This window comes from Polistes fuscatus, unplaced genomic scaffold, assembly GCF_010416935.1.
Source record: "Polistes fuscatus isolate 324 unplaced genomic scaffold, CU_Pfus_HIC Scaffold17, whole genome shotgun sequence".
Classification (NCBI taxonomy): Eukaryota; Metazoa; Arthropoda; class Insecta; order Hymenoptera; family Vespidae; genus Polistes; species Polistes fuscatus.
The window spans coordinates 2,808,720-2,824,885 of NW_025113075.1; the positions used below are offsets into that span (position 1 = coordinate 2,808,720).

The following is a 16,166-nucleotide window of genomic DNA, read 5'->3' on the forward strand; positions in this document are numbered from 1 at the left end:
CTCTCATTTATTCTCTCTCTTTCTCTTTCTTTCTTTCGTATACTCTGTCTCTGGTTGTTTGTTTGTCTCTTTCTGTTGGTTGCTGTTCTGCTGCTGCTGCTCTGCTGCTGCTGTTGCTGCTGCTGCTGCTATTGCTGCGATATTTCGTTCGTGCACACGATGTTCACGCAAAGAGAGGATGAAGGTGGTGGTGCTCCACCTGCGAGAACATTCTCCAGGGGCCGTCGTACCCACCTGCGTACCCACCCAATGATGATGATGATGATCATCGTCGTGATCATCGTGATCATGTTTTATTTCGTTTTTTTTTTTTTGATGGTTATATGATAACGACGGTGATCGCAAGGGAAAGAGAGAAAGAGGAAGTTCTTGTGTAGCAATTTTTTCCATAATATTTATGGAATCATCGAATATTTATTTTTTATTTATGCGTATCTTTGATAAATCTTATTAATAATGATGACAATGATGATGATTAAAAAACAGGGAGAGAGAGAGAGAGAGAGAGAATGAAAAGAGAAGTTTTAATGATAAGACTTCAATGCTTGAATTTGTTTTTTTTTTTAATGAATCTGATGATGAAGATGTTTATGACAATGAACGGAAAGATAACAACAAGATTTGCGAATGATTGTCAATCACATTGTTGGAAAAATGATTTCGATTGCATTCCATTGTCTAGATCTATTTTTCTAATAAATATATATATATACTTTTATTTGATACTAATCACTTCACATTGAAGATAATGATAATAACGAGAGAAAAATAATAATGAAGGAAAAACGATAATAATCGGAGAATATAATCGACATTCCATTTTATAAATACGATTAGAAATATGATTTCTTGTTTTTCAATGTATTCTTAACAAAATCACGTGATACTAAAGATGATAATATAATGAACAATAATAATCAAAAAGAAATAATTAAATATAGATCGATGATCAATTCTAAATCTTGAAATTTCTCCGGATACAATTTCATTAATTCAAAATTAAAGTTCACCCGTTCGAATAATAATTAATCTAATGATCTTTTTCAAAATTATTATAATTAAATTTATTTTTTTACATCACGAATATATATATATATATATATACTATCAGTAACAATAATAACACTAATTAAAAATAAAAACCAAATATCTTCGCGAAATATAATATAAAAATCGATTTCATTTATAAAATTAAATAAATGAAACAAACGAACGGATAAAAATAATAAAGAACAATTTTATTTTTTGAATAAATAAATAAAGAAAGAAAAGAGAGGAAGAAAATCATTGATTGTGAGTAGGAGGTGGATAAGAATGAAAAGATTGAGAAGGTTGAGAAGATAGAGCGACCGTTCTGCGTGGCCTCCACTATACCAACTCTCTCTCTCTCTCTCTCTCTCTCTCTCTCTTCTCTCTTTCTCTCCTCTCTCTTTTACTCTCTTATTCTCTCTTATTCTCAGCAGTCGCGATCCTAACGGTTCTCTCCGTGGTTCACGCACGTGAACACGTTCTCTCGTTATCTTCTCTCTCTCTCTCTCTCCCTCTCTTTCTCTCTCTCTCTTCTTACTCTTCTTACTCTTCTTTGGTGGTACAAAGCGTTACAAGCGCGCGAAAGAAAACCTTACGAAGGATCTCGGAGGAAAGTAAAAGAAAAAAGTCGAAAGTTGGATTACTACTTACTCTTTTCTCTCTCTCTCTCTCTCTCTCTTTCTCTCTTTGTTTTTCTTTTTCTCTTTCTTTCTTTTCGTTCATCTCTCGAAAGCAGCATTTCTAAACTTGCTTATACTCTGGCTAGCTGGAGAGACTGACTCACTCTCTATCGCGAACACCAGGAAGAAGAAGGGAGGAGGAGGAGGAGGAGGAGGTGCAAGAGATGCAAGAGAGAAACTTAGAATGAGATAGAGGTAGATAGAGAGAGAGAAGTGAGGCTGGAAATGCACACGGCTATCGTAAACACACAGAGATACTGCCCTTTCCTACCTGAAGTAAATATTCCAACTGACTTCGGCTTTTATACGTTGCGTTAAATCACCGTAAAAACGCGTACGACGAGGATGACTTTCGAGTGAATGCGGGCGGGTGCATACCTTTTTCTTCCTTTTTTATTTTTTTTTGTTACAAAAAAGAACGATGATGATTCAAAGAGAAAGATGGGAAAAATACAAATACAAATACAAAAAGTACAGAAGGATTAGGGAAGAGGTGAGAGAGAAAAAAAGGGGGAGGAAGAAACGGGGGGGGGGGAATTGTGGAAGATCGGGAGGACGGGGCATAGGGGGGGGATGAAAATAATTTGCATTTTCTCGCATTTTCTTTCTTTTTTCTAAAATATGAATATAATTTAAAATTCACTTCGATTCTCGATTTAATTGAAAATTGAATTTAAATTGAATTGTATAGTTTTAATCTTCAGCCGCCTCTTTACGAGATTACCGTTTAAATAATTTGGTTTTTTCTTTTTTTTTTATTATTTTTTGTTCAAAGAATATTTCAATTTACAATTCGCATTCTAAACATTCGATAAACATCCTTATTAATATTTCTCCCATCTTTATAGGATTCTTCGTTATTATTATTCCCATAGAGATTACGCGGAACAAGAATATATTTATTTTATATATGAAACAAGAAAAAAAAGAAAAGAAAAAAAATTATTAATAAAGAAAACAAGACTTTCGTATATACGATCGTAACAATATAAAAATGAATAACAAAAAAAGAAAGAACAAAAACAAAATTAATTTGTGATACGCGTCGAACGTCAATGAATGAACTCGTCAAACCCTTTCGTGTTCCCACTACTTCTAACGGTAAATAAATTTTAACTTTTTTATTTATTTATTTATTCCTTTCTTCTTCCTTCAAATCGCACGCATTTTCATATCGTAAAATATTCGCAATAACCCATAGAAAAATTTGATTTGCGTCGCAAAGTTTAGATAGAACCAACCCTCTTTCCTCCCTTCATTTGATAAAACGTTGATATCCCTTTTCTCTTTTACTTATTCCCCATTTACCATCCCACTCGTTCCAACACCCACCCACCCACAACTACTTTTCTTTTTTCTTCTCTCCTCATTTTCCATGGAAATCAGATTGGCGGGATAGTGAAAGTGATGGATGCACGCGTGTGTGTTCTCTCGCGCGCGCAAGAAATGCGGAAAGAAACAAAGAAATGTGCAAATGAACACGGAATGCTCGCTCGGTCGGTCTATCATTTAAACAAAACCCCGTAATAATATAATCTCATAAAGAAAGGATAGTTAAAATAATATACGTACACGACACGACACACACGCACACACACAACAAATAACAACGTGTATTAACAAATATTGTATAGTCGGAAAAGTTCGTGCCGATTGGTTAATAAATTATTTTCTTTTTTTTATCAAAATAATACATATATATAAAAAATTAAATTCGTTGGATTAAAAAACACAATATATTATTATCTATTTATTTCAAACAAATAATTAATATTATTTACCTATCACTCAATCTGCGTTAACTTTCCGGTTAATCCAATACACATATCGTACACATACGTGTACATATACACACACATACACACATCATCTATCTATCTATTTCTATCTTTATCTTTTTTTTACGTGTCTTAAGGTGGATGAAAGTTATCGGAGAAAGCCAATTGGAATTAGACTTCTTTCTCACTCTTGCACGTAAATAATGCAGAAATCGGACGCATGTGTCGCACACCTACACGTTAGTGGAAATGAGAGAAAGAGAAAGAGGGAGAGAGAGAGAGAGAGAGAGAGAGACGAGACGAGAAGAGGAGTGAAAGAGTGGAGAATGCAAGAAGAAGAGGAGGAGGAGGAGGTAGGAGGTGGCGGAGAAAGGAAGAGAGTAACAGGAGGAGGAGGAGGAGGAGGATGGGAAGGGAAGGGGGGAGGTAGAGGAGAAAATAAGTGCACTCGTGTGCGATGTGCAGCCGTAGACCAGCTCGCCGACGAGGAGAACCTTTACGTAACTTTGCAACGTTCCTCTTTCCGCGCCGCAAAACCCCAGGGCCGCACACTTATGTTAGTTTCATCGATATTTTCCCATAAACCCTCTTCCATAGGATATATTTAGTATAGTAATGTTCGATCGGATAAAATCTCAATACGAATCGCTTTTCCAAGAGTTACGTTACCTTTTATTTTTATCGACCGAATATTTTGGAAAAATAAATATACTTCTCTTCATTTTTTTTTTTCTTCATTATCTTATTTAATTTTATTTTACCTTTTTTTTTTTTTGTAAGTATTTTATAACTCAAATGGAAAATAATTATGGTATATATATGCCTGTTTTGTATTTAAAAAGAAAACAAATATGATAGGTGGAATGTTTTAGATTTTGAAATTTACCGCCAAAGTTAACCCTTCGAGTGTCGACCAATCAACTCTCTGGCGCGAGAATCGCCATTGATTTGATTTATGCCACTGATCAATTAGAAATACAAGTGTTCTTTTTACGTATACACGACATGATTAATCATTCGAAGAATATTACTTACGACGTTATTTATTTTTTTCGTGAAACAAAAAGAACGAATAATCGATTAGAAAAATTGTATCAATCGATTAGAGTAATACACGTGTGCCGGAGCACGAAAATCTTACGTTTACTTATTTATAAACCCCCCGTCCCGTTCGTTCCTATAATATAAGATTCTCTCGTAAAAAGTATTAAAAAACATAAAACAAAAAGTAAAACAAAAAGTAAAACAAAAACAAAAACAAAAAGAAGAAGTAGAAGAAGAAGAAGAAGAAAAAAAAAATGAATGCAAGTTTGTTCCGGTAGACTGGTCGATAATATCGACGTCGCGGTGTCGTAATTTTATGATAAAAACGGGAAGAATGGAGTAGAACATGCGATCGGAAGAAATCGATGCTTCGATAAGATCGTTACTCGAACCAACCGACGATCCGATTATTTTATGTACTAGAAATATGTATAAGCAAATAATGAAATCTGTGTATAACTATATATTACGTGTACTATACTTACATTAGAGACCGTAATACTATTTAAGTGGCTTTTCAAAGTAATTTCGTATTTACTTTCTTTTTATTCTTGTTCTTTTTCTTTTTCTTTCTCATTTTCTTTTTCTTTTCTATCGCAATTTTTGTTCGTATTATTTAATAATCCGAAATGTTTTCTTTAACGATCAATAATTATCAAATTAAATAGAAAAATTCGATTTATTAAAAAAGAAAAAACATCTAAATGAGATTTAAATTGTCTGATGTTAACGTGTCAAATGATTTTTTATTTTAAACCCCTCCCCCTCCAAAAAAAAAACAAGAAATAACGAAAATTACTTTTCGAACGGTCGAATTTTTTCTTTTCTCGTTGAGGCTCAAAACTTTTCAACCCAACCTTGATGCATATTAAATAACACATTTCTAATACACAAATTGTTCCAATTAAATATTATAATAAGCTGTTTAGAAATATAACAAGAAGTCTAGTGTCATATCGTATAATGCATTCATTTACGCATAGATAAAAGAAAGAAAGAAAGAAAGAAGAAGCAAAAAAAATGATATCGTTAGAATTTGTAAAACGAGTGAAACTTAAACTAACGGGAAATATCATTGAAATGTATTCCCCCATTATTAATATACAAAAAATTAATATTAAATTTATACGAAAGAGAAGCAACAAAAGAAAAAAATACATGACACACACACACATACATACACACAGACATTACAAATGTTTTTTGCGAGTATGTTTCTGATAAAATTAAAAGTCAAAAACAAAAATAAAAATAGAAAAGTAAAAATATAATAATTGAATAATAATTTGTTCGCAATATAATTAGAAGAGAAAACGACGACCGTGGATAAAGACGATACGTTCGTATAACTATCTCTGTGTGTAAACGCATACACTTTAACATTGTAAAATTGCACACAGCTCATAGCAATACTCGTTTTATTTATGACTACACGTCGTGTAATTACTTATCTTATCGGTATAGTCGTATAACTATCGTTAACGTCACGTAATTAGGTGTCAACGCGATCGCCGATTGCTACAATAAGAAATTTCTTACCACCCTCCCCCTCCCCCTACCCCCACCCCTGTCCCTCTTCTTCCCTAGTTCACCCCGTTCTCTTTCTCGTTAAATGCATTAGCGAATTCCGATCAATGCATTAGTTTCTTATTTGAAAATAAAACAAACTTTTTTTTCAAGATTCTAAGAGAACGATATTAATTAAAGAACCTGATTTCCAATGTTGCACGCAATAATAATTAATAATCAGCAATAATCTGGTAAATAAGATACGTATACTTGTGTGTTAACAGGATTGGCGGAGGATGATTCGGAAAAAGGAAATACTAGAGGACGTGGCAAAAAACTTAGAGAAGTTTCCGATGTTTTAACGAAAATGCCGAAAATTCTTGGACCGTTAGGAATGCTATACGAGTGTATGGAAACGAGAAAACGTATAAGGGTAGGTTTTCATTTTATATTACGTTTTTATACATTCGTTATTTTTTTGTTTTTTTTTTTTTGTTTAATTTTTGTTATACAATTCACCTTACGGTGAATTGTAAAATTTTGTTCAGTCTAAAAAATAAAGACGAAAATTATTTTTATTTTTCCTACGTCAAAGTAGATAAAGAATATGTATAATAACGTGTGTGTTTTTCTATTTTTCAATAACTCAATGAATATTATATATTTTGTGAATGGTCATTATAATGGATGCAATATGTGCATATATATGTAATAGGTTTTGAAAAGTACGCGTGTTTTGCATTATTGAAAATAATGCATAACATATTATTATATATAAGTTATACAAAAAATTATATATAAATAATAAAATTTCTAAAAAAGAAGGAACGACGGAATAAATACACAAAATTTCTACGTACAAATGTCAAACGAAAATACTACAAAAATATGGCATATAAAACCCACACACACACACACACATATATATATATATGTAATATTCGATATTGAGATCATTCTCGGATGATTGAACATTCGTAAATGCAAATATATTCCCGTTAACCTAACTGAAAGGAAGATAAATATATACATATACATATACATATACATATATACATATATATATTTATCGATGTGTTGTGTATCAAGTTGAAATCGAGAAATCGAGCGTATATATTTTATCTCTCTCTCCCACTCCCTCTCTCTCTCCCTCTTTTTATCTTTCCATCTATCTATCTTTCTTTCTCTCTCTTCCTTTCATACGGTAGCTTACGGAAAAGTTCTGGTTGTGTGTTGGGCAGCCCTGAAAGCACCAACTGACAATTCAAGAACCGCCTACGCGTGCCATTTCTTCTTCTGACCCCTGGCATTGTGCGCGCGCGCGCGCGCGCGGGCGTGCACTTACACGCGACTGACACACTTTCGTATTTCGATGCCAGTGGTGTGATGATGATGATGGTGGTGGTGATGGGGTGATGGTGGTGGTGGTGATGGGGTGATGGTGGTGGTGGTGGTGTTGTTGTGTCGATAAAACTCGCAAGTGAACTGAGTGACACGTGCGCAACACCAGCCCTTCCACCACCAGCCCTTCCACCACCACCATCCCCCCTTTTTCTTTTTTCTTCTTCCTCCTACAGGGCCTCATCGGGGGTGGAGAAAAAGGGATATTATATACTAGTTAATAGCTATATATATATAGCTCACCTATACTACTATACTATACTATTGTATAGTATAGTATATTATAGAAGAGAAAGCAAAACGTTTCTGGGGTCAACACTCGTAACCATGGAAACTTCAGTCAAAAGGGCAAAGGGAAAATCTTTTTCGTCATCCCTTTTTCTTCTTCTTCTTCTTCTTCTCTTTTGTCCCTTATACTTTTTCGTTCAAGACGCAAAAAGACAAGGTCGAGCGGCCACCCCTCTTCATCTTCCTTCTCCTCCTCCCCCTCACCCTCACCCTCACCTCTTCTCATCTCGTCTCTTTTTCTTACACTTTGTTTCTTTTTTTTTCTTTTTGATTTACTCTCTTACTAAACGAGTCGAATAATCAAGAAACTTCATCATCTATTTTCCTTCTCTATTTCTTCTTGTTTTTTCTTTTTTCTATTCATTTAATTATCGATAAAAAATATATATATATATATAAAATTTGATTCTATGGATTTGGGTTATTTTTATTAGTAATTTAATTTATCGAATATTATTCCTTATTCAATGAGAAGAAATACCTACTTGATTTTATTTTATTTTATTCATTAATTCGTTTTAAACGAGTTTTATTTTATATATATATATACGATTTGATTTGATTTGATTTAATTATTTATTTCTTTTCCAATTTGTTTTATCGATCGTGTTAAAATAAAAAAAAAAGTATATTTATATTTTATTCGATTTCATATTGAATTATTTTATATATATATATTTAATTTAATTCCTCCTTCCTGTTCTATTTATTTGTCAAGAATAATACTAATCGATTTTATACGATTATATAAACGTTTATATTCATTCAATATATGCTTGAAAATAATCGTCGAGATTGAATTTAATTAATACGACATTCCACATTCGGATATCGTATTTTTCAGATGAAAATTTTGTAGTTCATAACTATAATAATAATAATAATAATGATAAAAAAGTTATGCGGTGGATTAATTAAGAGAGTCGTTAAAAGAGAATCGAGTTTAATTCTCGAATAAGCTTTTCCGATCGTTTAAACAAAAAAAAAATTACAGGAAAAAGTCGAGAGAAATCCGGTGTTGCATTACCGGTTGAATATATATATATATATATACACATGAAATAAATAAAAAAAAGAAAAGAGAAAAAAGGAACACATATAGAAGGGTAAATAAAAAAAAAAAAAAAAAAAGAAAAGAAAAGGAAGAAAGAAGAAAGGATTGTAAATGTTTGGTATGAGGATTGATTGCGTTTTCCGCTTTTAAGATCCAGTTCTTCTGGATTTGGTAGTCCGGTTGGTCAAGCTGACTAACACTCCAGCAAAAGTCGATTGCTAACTTTCCAAACTACGTTTATTCTTACCAAGAACACATACACACACACATACACATATTCGTATATGAAAAGAAAAGAAGAGAAAGAAGAAGAAAAAAAAAAGGGAAAGGACAAAGATAAGAAGAAATTCCATATTAAATTAGTATTCGTGTTTTACGTACATTCAATTCATACCCCCATATCCCCCCCATATCCCATATACTTGATACGATTATGCTATTATTAATTATATTAATATATATATGAAAAGAGGAACACGAATAAAAAAAAAAGAAAAGAAAAGAAAAAATTATTTAATAAAAAGATCACCCTTTTGTTATTACTCGTTTATTCTTTATTATTATTATTATTATTATTATTATTATTATTATTATTATTATTATTATTATTATTATGGAAATATCTCATCGATGAAAGGAAAGAAATTAAATTATTAAACAACGCGAACGACTAATTCAAAGGATTATTGTCGTATTCTTGTTTCATTCTCGTCCGACTTTCATTAATTATAATTAAAAAAATATCATGGACTATGAAAAGAAAAATTATTTAAAAAAAAATTGACTAATTGTAAGAGATAATGATCACCGTTTTATTTCGTTACCGATATACTGTATGTCTTTCTTTATTATTATATAAAAATGTCGTTGACAAAGAGAAATGAAAGAAATCAATCGAAAGAAATTGTTGAAAGAATAATCACGCACACACATACACACATACACATATGCTTTATCTTCTTTTTCTTAATTCTTCTTATTCATCTTACTTTAATCGTTATTGAAAAAATATGAATTATGCAAAAGGAACAAAGAAAGAGAAAAAAATTGTTTAAAAAGGAAAGCTGATTAAAAGGATTGCCATTTTTTGTAACATCTTTTGCTATTTCTCTCTCTTTCGACAAACTAATTAGATATCAACGGACAAAGAAAGAAAATAATAAATTACACGCATAAAGAAACAAACAAGTAAAACGAAATTGTAAATGATATTTACTGTAACGATATTAATACTTATATCATAATTAAATTATAATTAATTATAATAGATATCATCGATTACGAGAATGAGAACGAAAATTCCTATAGAAGAAGAAAAAAAGAATATTTTTATGAATATAAAAGAATCAACACTTTCGTTGGTTATTTTCTCTTTCATTCGTGTTCAACTAATTAAATATCAAAAAAAAAAAAGAAAGAAAAGTTCATTGTTTAAAAACGACATACCTAATTATTATAATGAAAATATTAAACAATTTCGATTAAATAATGTATTAAATAAAAATCTTCGATATTAAACCGTTAATTATCAATAGGAACGTTAATAAAAAAAATATATGTTAATTAAAACAATCATAAATATATGTAGAGTGTATAAGAGTATTGGACATACCTTAAAAAACTATTAATCGAAAGAAATGTTTAATTATTGTTAAGTTCATTGTTTAAAAACGACATACCTAATTAATATAATTAAAATATTAAACAATTTCGATCGGATAATGTATTAAATAAAAATCTTCGATATTAAACCGTTAATTATCAATAGGAACGTTAATAAAAAAAATATATGTTAATTAAAACAATCATAAATATATGCAGAGTGTGTAAGAGTATTGGACATACCTTAAAAAACTAGTAATCGAAAGAAAATGTTTAATTATTGTTTAACAGCACGGAGTATATGTACTACGAACCATCCTGTTCGAAATCCAACGTTAAACTAGTTCGTTGTCCTCTGTGAAATTCGCTTTTGTTGAATGTTGTTTACGTGACTTTCCTTAAGAGGTAATACTATTTCTTACGTGTATTGTTTATGTTACGCATATCTAACGTATAAGGAAAGTCATATAAACGAAAAATCAATAGAAGAATATGAAACGACTTTCGTTGAGGACAACGGAACAGTTTTTAAGATGATTTTTATAGATAACGTCATTTATCTGTTTTTACATTGAAATATTATAATATTATACACTTCCTTCGATTAATTAACAATTATTTAAAATATATATCTCGAATACTCTTTTATTAAATTCATTGATTCTTTTATAAGAAAATTAAAAAAAAAAACAGATCTCGTTATAATCATCGATAAATGTATCTCATTAGATACAAACACATACATACATATATACAATACAACTAACTTTTATTGAAAATAAATTTCGCCTAAGAAATTTCACTTCATCTAAAAAAGAGAAACGGACAAAAAATTCGATTAAAAGTGTATTTTTGATCTTTATCTTTATCTTTCTCTTTCTCTTCCCCCATTGTTGTTCCGTTTTTTAAATCAACCTAATTCTTTTAACGATACACCGCGTTGTTATTTAACCACTTTCAATTTAAAATTAATTTCTATTACAAAAATTCGAATTCATTAATTATAATAAATGAAACGCATACGCAATGACGTGATTTATAATTCGATTTGATTAATTATTATACTTCCGTTTAAATTTCGTTTTTAAAGATAATCAAAGAATCAAAGAATCAAAGAATCAAAAAATCATTTTTATTGGTCAATACTTTTCTCTCCTCTCTTTCTCTCTCTCTTTTTCTTTCTTTCTTTTTTTATTCTTCCGTTGTAAAGTCGTGTAATATCATTGATCTTATCCTTGAAGGAATAAACCTAATCGTCGTCGTATTGGTTGTCGACGAGGATGTCGACAAGAAACCATTTGCATCCGGAAAGACGACTCTTTACGATCGGTAAAAGGCGATCGGTTGACCTTCAAAGAATCCTCGTAGTCGTCGTTTTAACTATGCGAAGAAAGTTCTTTCCTTGAAAGGGAGACATCTTCCATCTATCTATTTCTTTCTTTCTTTCTTTCTTTTCTTTTCTTTTCTTTTCTTTTGCCGTGATCTCGTGTGATCTCATCCTAACTGCTTACGATATTATCGCAAAAAAAAATAAAAAAAAGGATCGAATCGTTATGCAACTTCAAACCTTCAACGAAAATTTTACCGTTCTTCTCGATCAACTCCAACCCCCCCCTCCACCTGTTCTTCTTTCTTTTTTTTTCTTAATTACATTTTTTACCAATCAATTGCATCCAAGAAAATATTTGAATTCGTTTCTATTTAACAACATTTTTATCTTACAATCATATATTATTCAAACGAATTATTGTTAATACTTTTACAACCAAATTTTGTGACACATTAATATTTAATAATAATTCAGAGAATATTCTTAATTAATTTTAAATGGTAATTAATACCATTCAAATCTTTCCTTTCGAAATAAAATAATGCATGAATCAATAATTATAAATAATAGTTTCTAGATTCTCACATATATGAACATTTTTATCCTACAATCATATATTCAACGAATTATTGTTTATTTTTTACAACAAAATTTTGTGACACATTCTAATTATTATTTTGATATTAATATTTAATAATAATTCAGAGAATATTCTTAATTAATTTCAAATGGTGATTAATACCATTCAAATCTTTCCTTTCGAAATAAAATAATGCATAAAAATTGCAATAATTATAAATAATAGTTTCTAGATTCTCACGCATAGAAAAACACAAACGCATGATCGAAAAATCCTTCTACCTATCCATATTCTTTTTAGAATCGAGCTGTTTAAACGATCGACAATGGTCCTTGAAAAATTCTCGACTAGTCTACAACACATACACACACACATAGAAAAAGATAAAAGAGATTTTACGTTCGTCGTCCTTCGAAAAATCGAATCTTCTTATTGGATCGAGCAAGGATCGATATAATAGATCGAAAGAATCTTGAGGATTCCCAAGAATCGATTCTAAGTTAATACACAATAACACTTTGCTTTTCCTCAATAACTGCATTAAACTATCACAAGTAAAAAAAACACAGATTCACACACGCACACACAAATACATATAAAATTACACGTACACTTTAACAATAGCGTTAATAACTATGAACAAACATACACACTAACACTTTACACGTATACTTTTTAACGATAACGTTGACAAATACACGCATGCACACATGCACATACACACACACACACACGTATGAAATAACACATAGAATTTACGCGAACATACTTAAAAGAAGAAGAAGAAGAAGAAGAATACATATAAACGTATAGAAATGTGTATGTGTATTATTTCAATTTGTTAGATACATCGAAGGCACGCGACACGTACAAGTCACGCACGAACACATGCTCACACGTGAGCAGCATCATCCAACTTTATATTATTCTCATCTTCTATCTTTCGTCTTTATCTTTCGTAATTAGTTTTCATTGCAACAATAGCACGTTGTAGGTAAGTATATCTACATATATAGGTAATAGTATACACATCCTAATGCAAAAGACATTGAAAGGGGCCTTGCCACGACCAACTACTATGCTTCCGCGTTTTCAGTTTCTTCTATGTATGTGTGTATGCATACTACATATATTTCTTCTCTCTTTCTTTCTCTCTTTCTCTCTCTTTCATCCATTATCTTTATCTTTATTTTTCATTCTTTTGCTCGATTGTATGTGAATCGACAAACAACAGATAATGATAACTTTTACAGTTTAAATTCATCTTTGCATTTTATTTTATTTTTTTTTTTTTTATCATTATTTTCTTCCCACTCTTTCGTGTTCTCTCTCTCTCTCTCTCTGTCTCTGTCTCTCTTTTTCTTTCTTTCCGGAGATTCTTTTTCTTTTTTTTCTCGAGGAATTTTTATTTTCTGAGAACTCGATTCAACCTTCCCTTCAAATTTTCGTTATTCCAAATACGTTTCTTCGAACGAACAGCTGCGAATATAATTGTCTACCGATTTCACCTCGACTCGTATTATTTTTCTCTCTCTCTGTCTCTCTTTTTTTATTTTTTATTTTGCTGAGAGAGGGAGGGAGACGTGTATTTATAAAAAATTGCGAAAAAAAATTTGAGCTACCTTGAAGGAGTGCTAAAAAATATATTTTACTTTGGTATCGGGAAATTGGTGTGAATTTATTCGAAGATACATTGTTAAATAATCATGATCATTGTTAAACAATATAATAAATTAAAAATGTATTATCTTCTTTTTTTTTTATTTTGAATTAATATTTCAGTATTCGGAATAACGTATTTTTCAATCATACGTACAATTCAATTATTTACTATATATTGTTATAAAACATTTTTAATATAATAGATATATTTTTTTCCTAATTTTTATAAATACTTCTTATTGTAAGTAAAAAGAAGATTAGATCGAAGAAATAAGTTTGTAAATATTTTATCGATTGCCAAAACATTTATTTATTTTTGTCGATTATTTGGATAAATTTCATTATTAAACTGACGTGATGCAATTGGTTGTGTTTGTGTTTTCTGAGGGTTTACACGAGAAACGCATGTGGCATAAGAGGACACGTGGAAGCGTACGTGGCTGCCTTCGACAAACACTGGAATCTTGCATTGGAAGATTGCTTCGAGGTTTGGACACGTAAATGCAAGAGAAAGCACCTGCTGCACTTGCGTTGTGGTAACGTTTCATTTATTTTTTATTCTCTTATTATTATATTATTATTATTATTATTATTATTATTATTCATTTATTTATTTTATTTATATTTTTCCCTCCACAATCCCTCCCCCTCTCCCCCCTCCTGCCCGTATACTTTCTCTAGAAATAAATATTCGAATTTAATTAAAATATTCGGTATAATAAAGTTCGTTGAATTTCTTTTTAATTAAACGTTCAATAAATTTTCAAATATTGAATTAAATTTATAAATACTAACAATTCTCTTTTTTTTATTTTCCTTTTCTTCATCTTTCATCGATACGAAAAAAATTCATATAAATTTGTGCGTTTGTAAGTTAAACGTTCTAAATTATCCAATGTGACAAGAGATTTATTTCGATATATAATTTAAATTAGTTGATCAAGTTTTTTTTAAAGTGTCGATTTAATAAATGTCTTCTTTTTGAGACCAAGGAGGGGGTCTGGTGTGAAGCAGGGTGGTATAAAATCCTCATTTTGTTATCCTTGCATTATCCATCGGATGAATCCATCGCATAAATTTCGTTTCGAACGATGCTCATTTTTTCAATGTCGGTGGTATCATTATGCAATAATTATAAATACCGATTTATTTTTTTCAAATTCTTAATATTTATTACCCTGGTATTTATATTTTTTTTTTGTATTATTTTCAATATCGATTATTTAATAATAATTATCCGCGTTAAAATGCAAATGTAATTGTAAATGTAATTGTAATTATGCAAATGTTTCTCAATTTTTACGAATCTGACATTGTTCTCGGTTTTTTTTTTCTTTTCTCGATATTCTTTTAAAGAAAAAAACAAAATATGTTGACATAAATTCATGACGTAAGTTTTCTGCATTATATTTAATCTTACTCGTTTAATTATGCAATAAGTAATAAAATGTCGATTAAGATAAAAATTCCTTTATTTGTTCGAAATTAAAATTGTCGCTGTATTTTAATTTCTTTTCTTGTTTTTCTCTTTTTAATTTTCTCATCACTCATTAAATAAATATTTCCTCCTGTGCGCGCGCGCGTGTGTTTTCTTTCGAATTCTACAAATATCTATATTATTAATAATAAAAATAATAAAAAAAGAAACAAAGTCTGACATAAAACAAAATTCGCTTTTTCGATTCCCACCATCTATGCATTAACCTCCGCTATTTTAATTAATTTTTTTCCTTCGATAAACATTCAACGACTTCTCTAGTATTATAAACAACAAAAAATTTAATATATGTTACGTTTACAATTATGCAAATGTTTGCATAATATAAAACGTATAATAAAGTAAAAGAAAAAACCAAAAAAAAAAAAGAAAAAAAAAAGGAAACTAAACGTTTGTTAAAATTAGATTCTTAATATAAACCGTTAAAACACCGCCATTTTATTTTTATCGTTGCATTAATCTATCTCATAAACACGTGAGTATTATACCTGTTTCCAGTTATGCAATGCCTCCTGGCAATGTAGTTATGCAATGAAAAAAAAAAAAAAAAAAAAAATTAAAAAAAAAGGAAAAGTTCGTCAGTGCGGTTAGATTCTCGTGAATTCCGACCATCTTTCTTTTTCTATACCCTTGCATTGAAATCTCCAATTGGATGATTAATATCTCCGTAAAACGTGTACGAGTTCTCTCTTTTTCTCGTCGATGTTTTCT

The 16,166-nt window shown here is 30.3% G+C and overlaps 1 protein-coding gene and 1 long non-coding RNA gene across 2 annotated transcripts in view; both read left to right on the forward strand.

The window, feature by feature from the left end:
- LOC122515349 (U7 snRNA-associated Sm-like protein LSm11) overlaps positions 1-16,166 on the forward strand; it is a 53,615-nt gene that overhangs the window by 6,074 nt on the left and 31,375 nt on the right. The window contains exons 3-4 of the mRNA XM_043632665.1: positions 6,325-6,473; positions 14,346-14,493. Coding sequence (XP_043488600.1) covers positions 6,325-6,473; positions 14,346-14,493 — 297 coding nt within the window. The remainder of the gene's footprint in view (positions 1-6,324; positions 6,474-14,345; positions 14,494-16,166) is intronic.
- Positions 1,855-3,780, forward strand: LOC122515130. The gene is made up of 2 exons (XR_006303214.1): positions 1,855-1,985; positions 3,625-3,780. It is a non-coding gene; the product is annotated as an uncharacterized LOC122515130 (long non-coding RNA).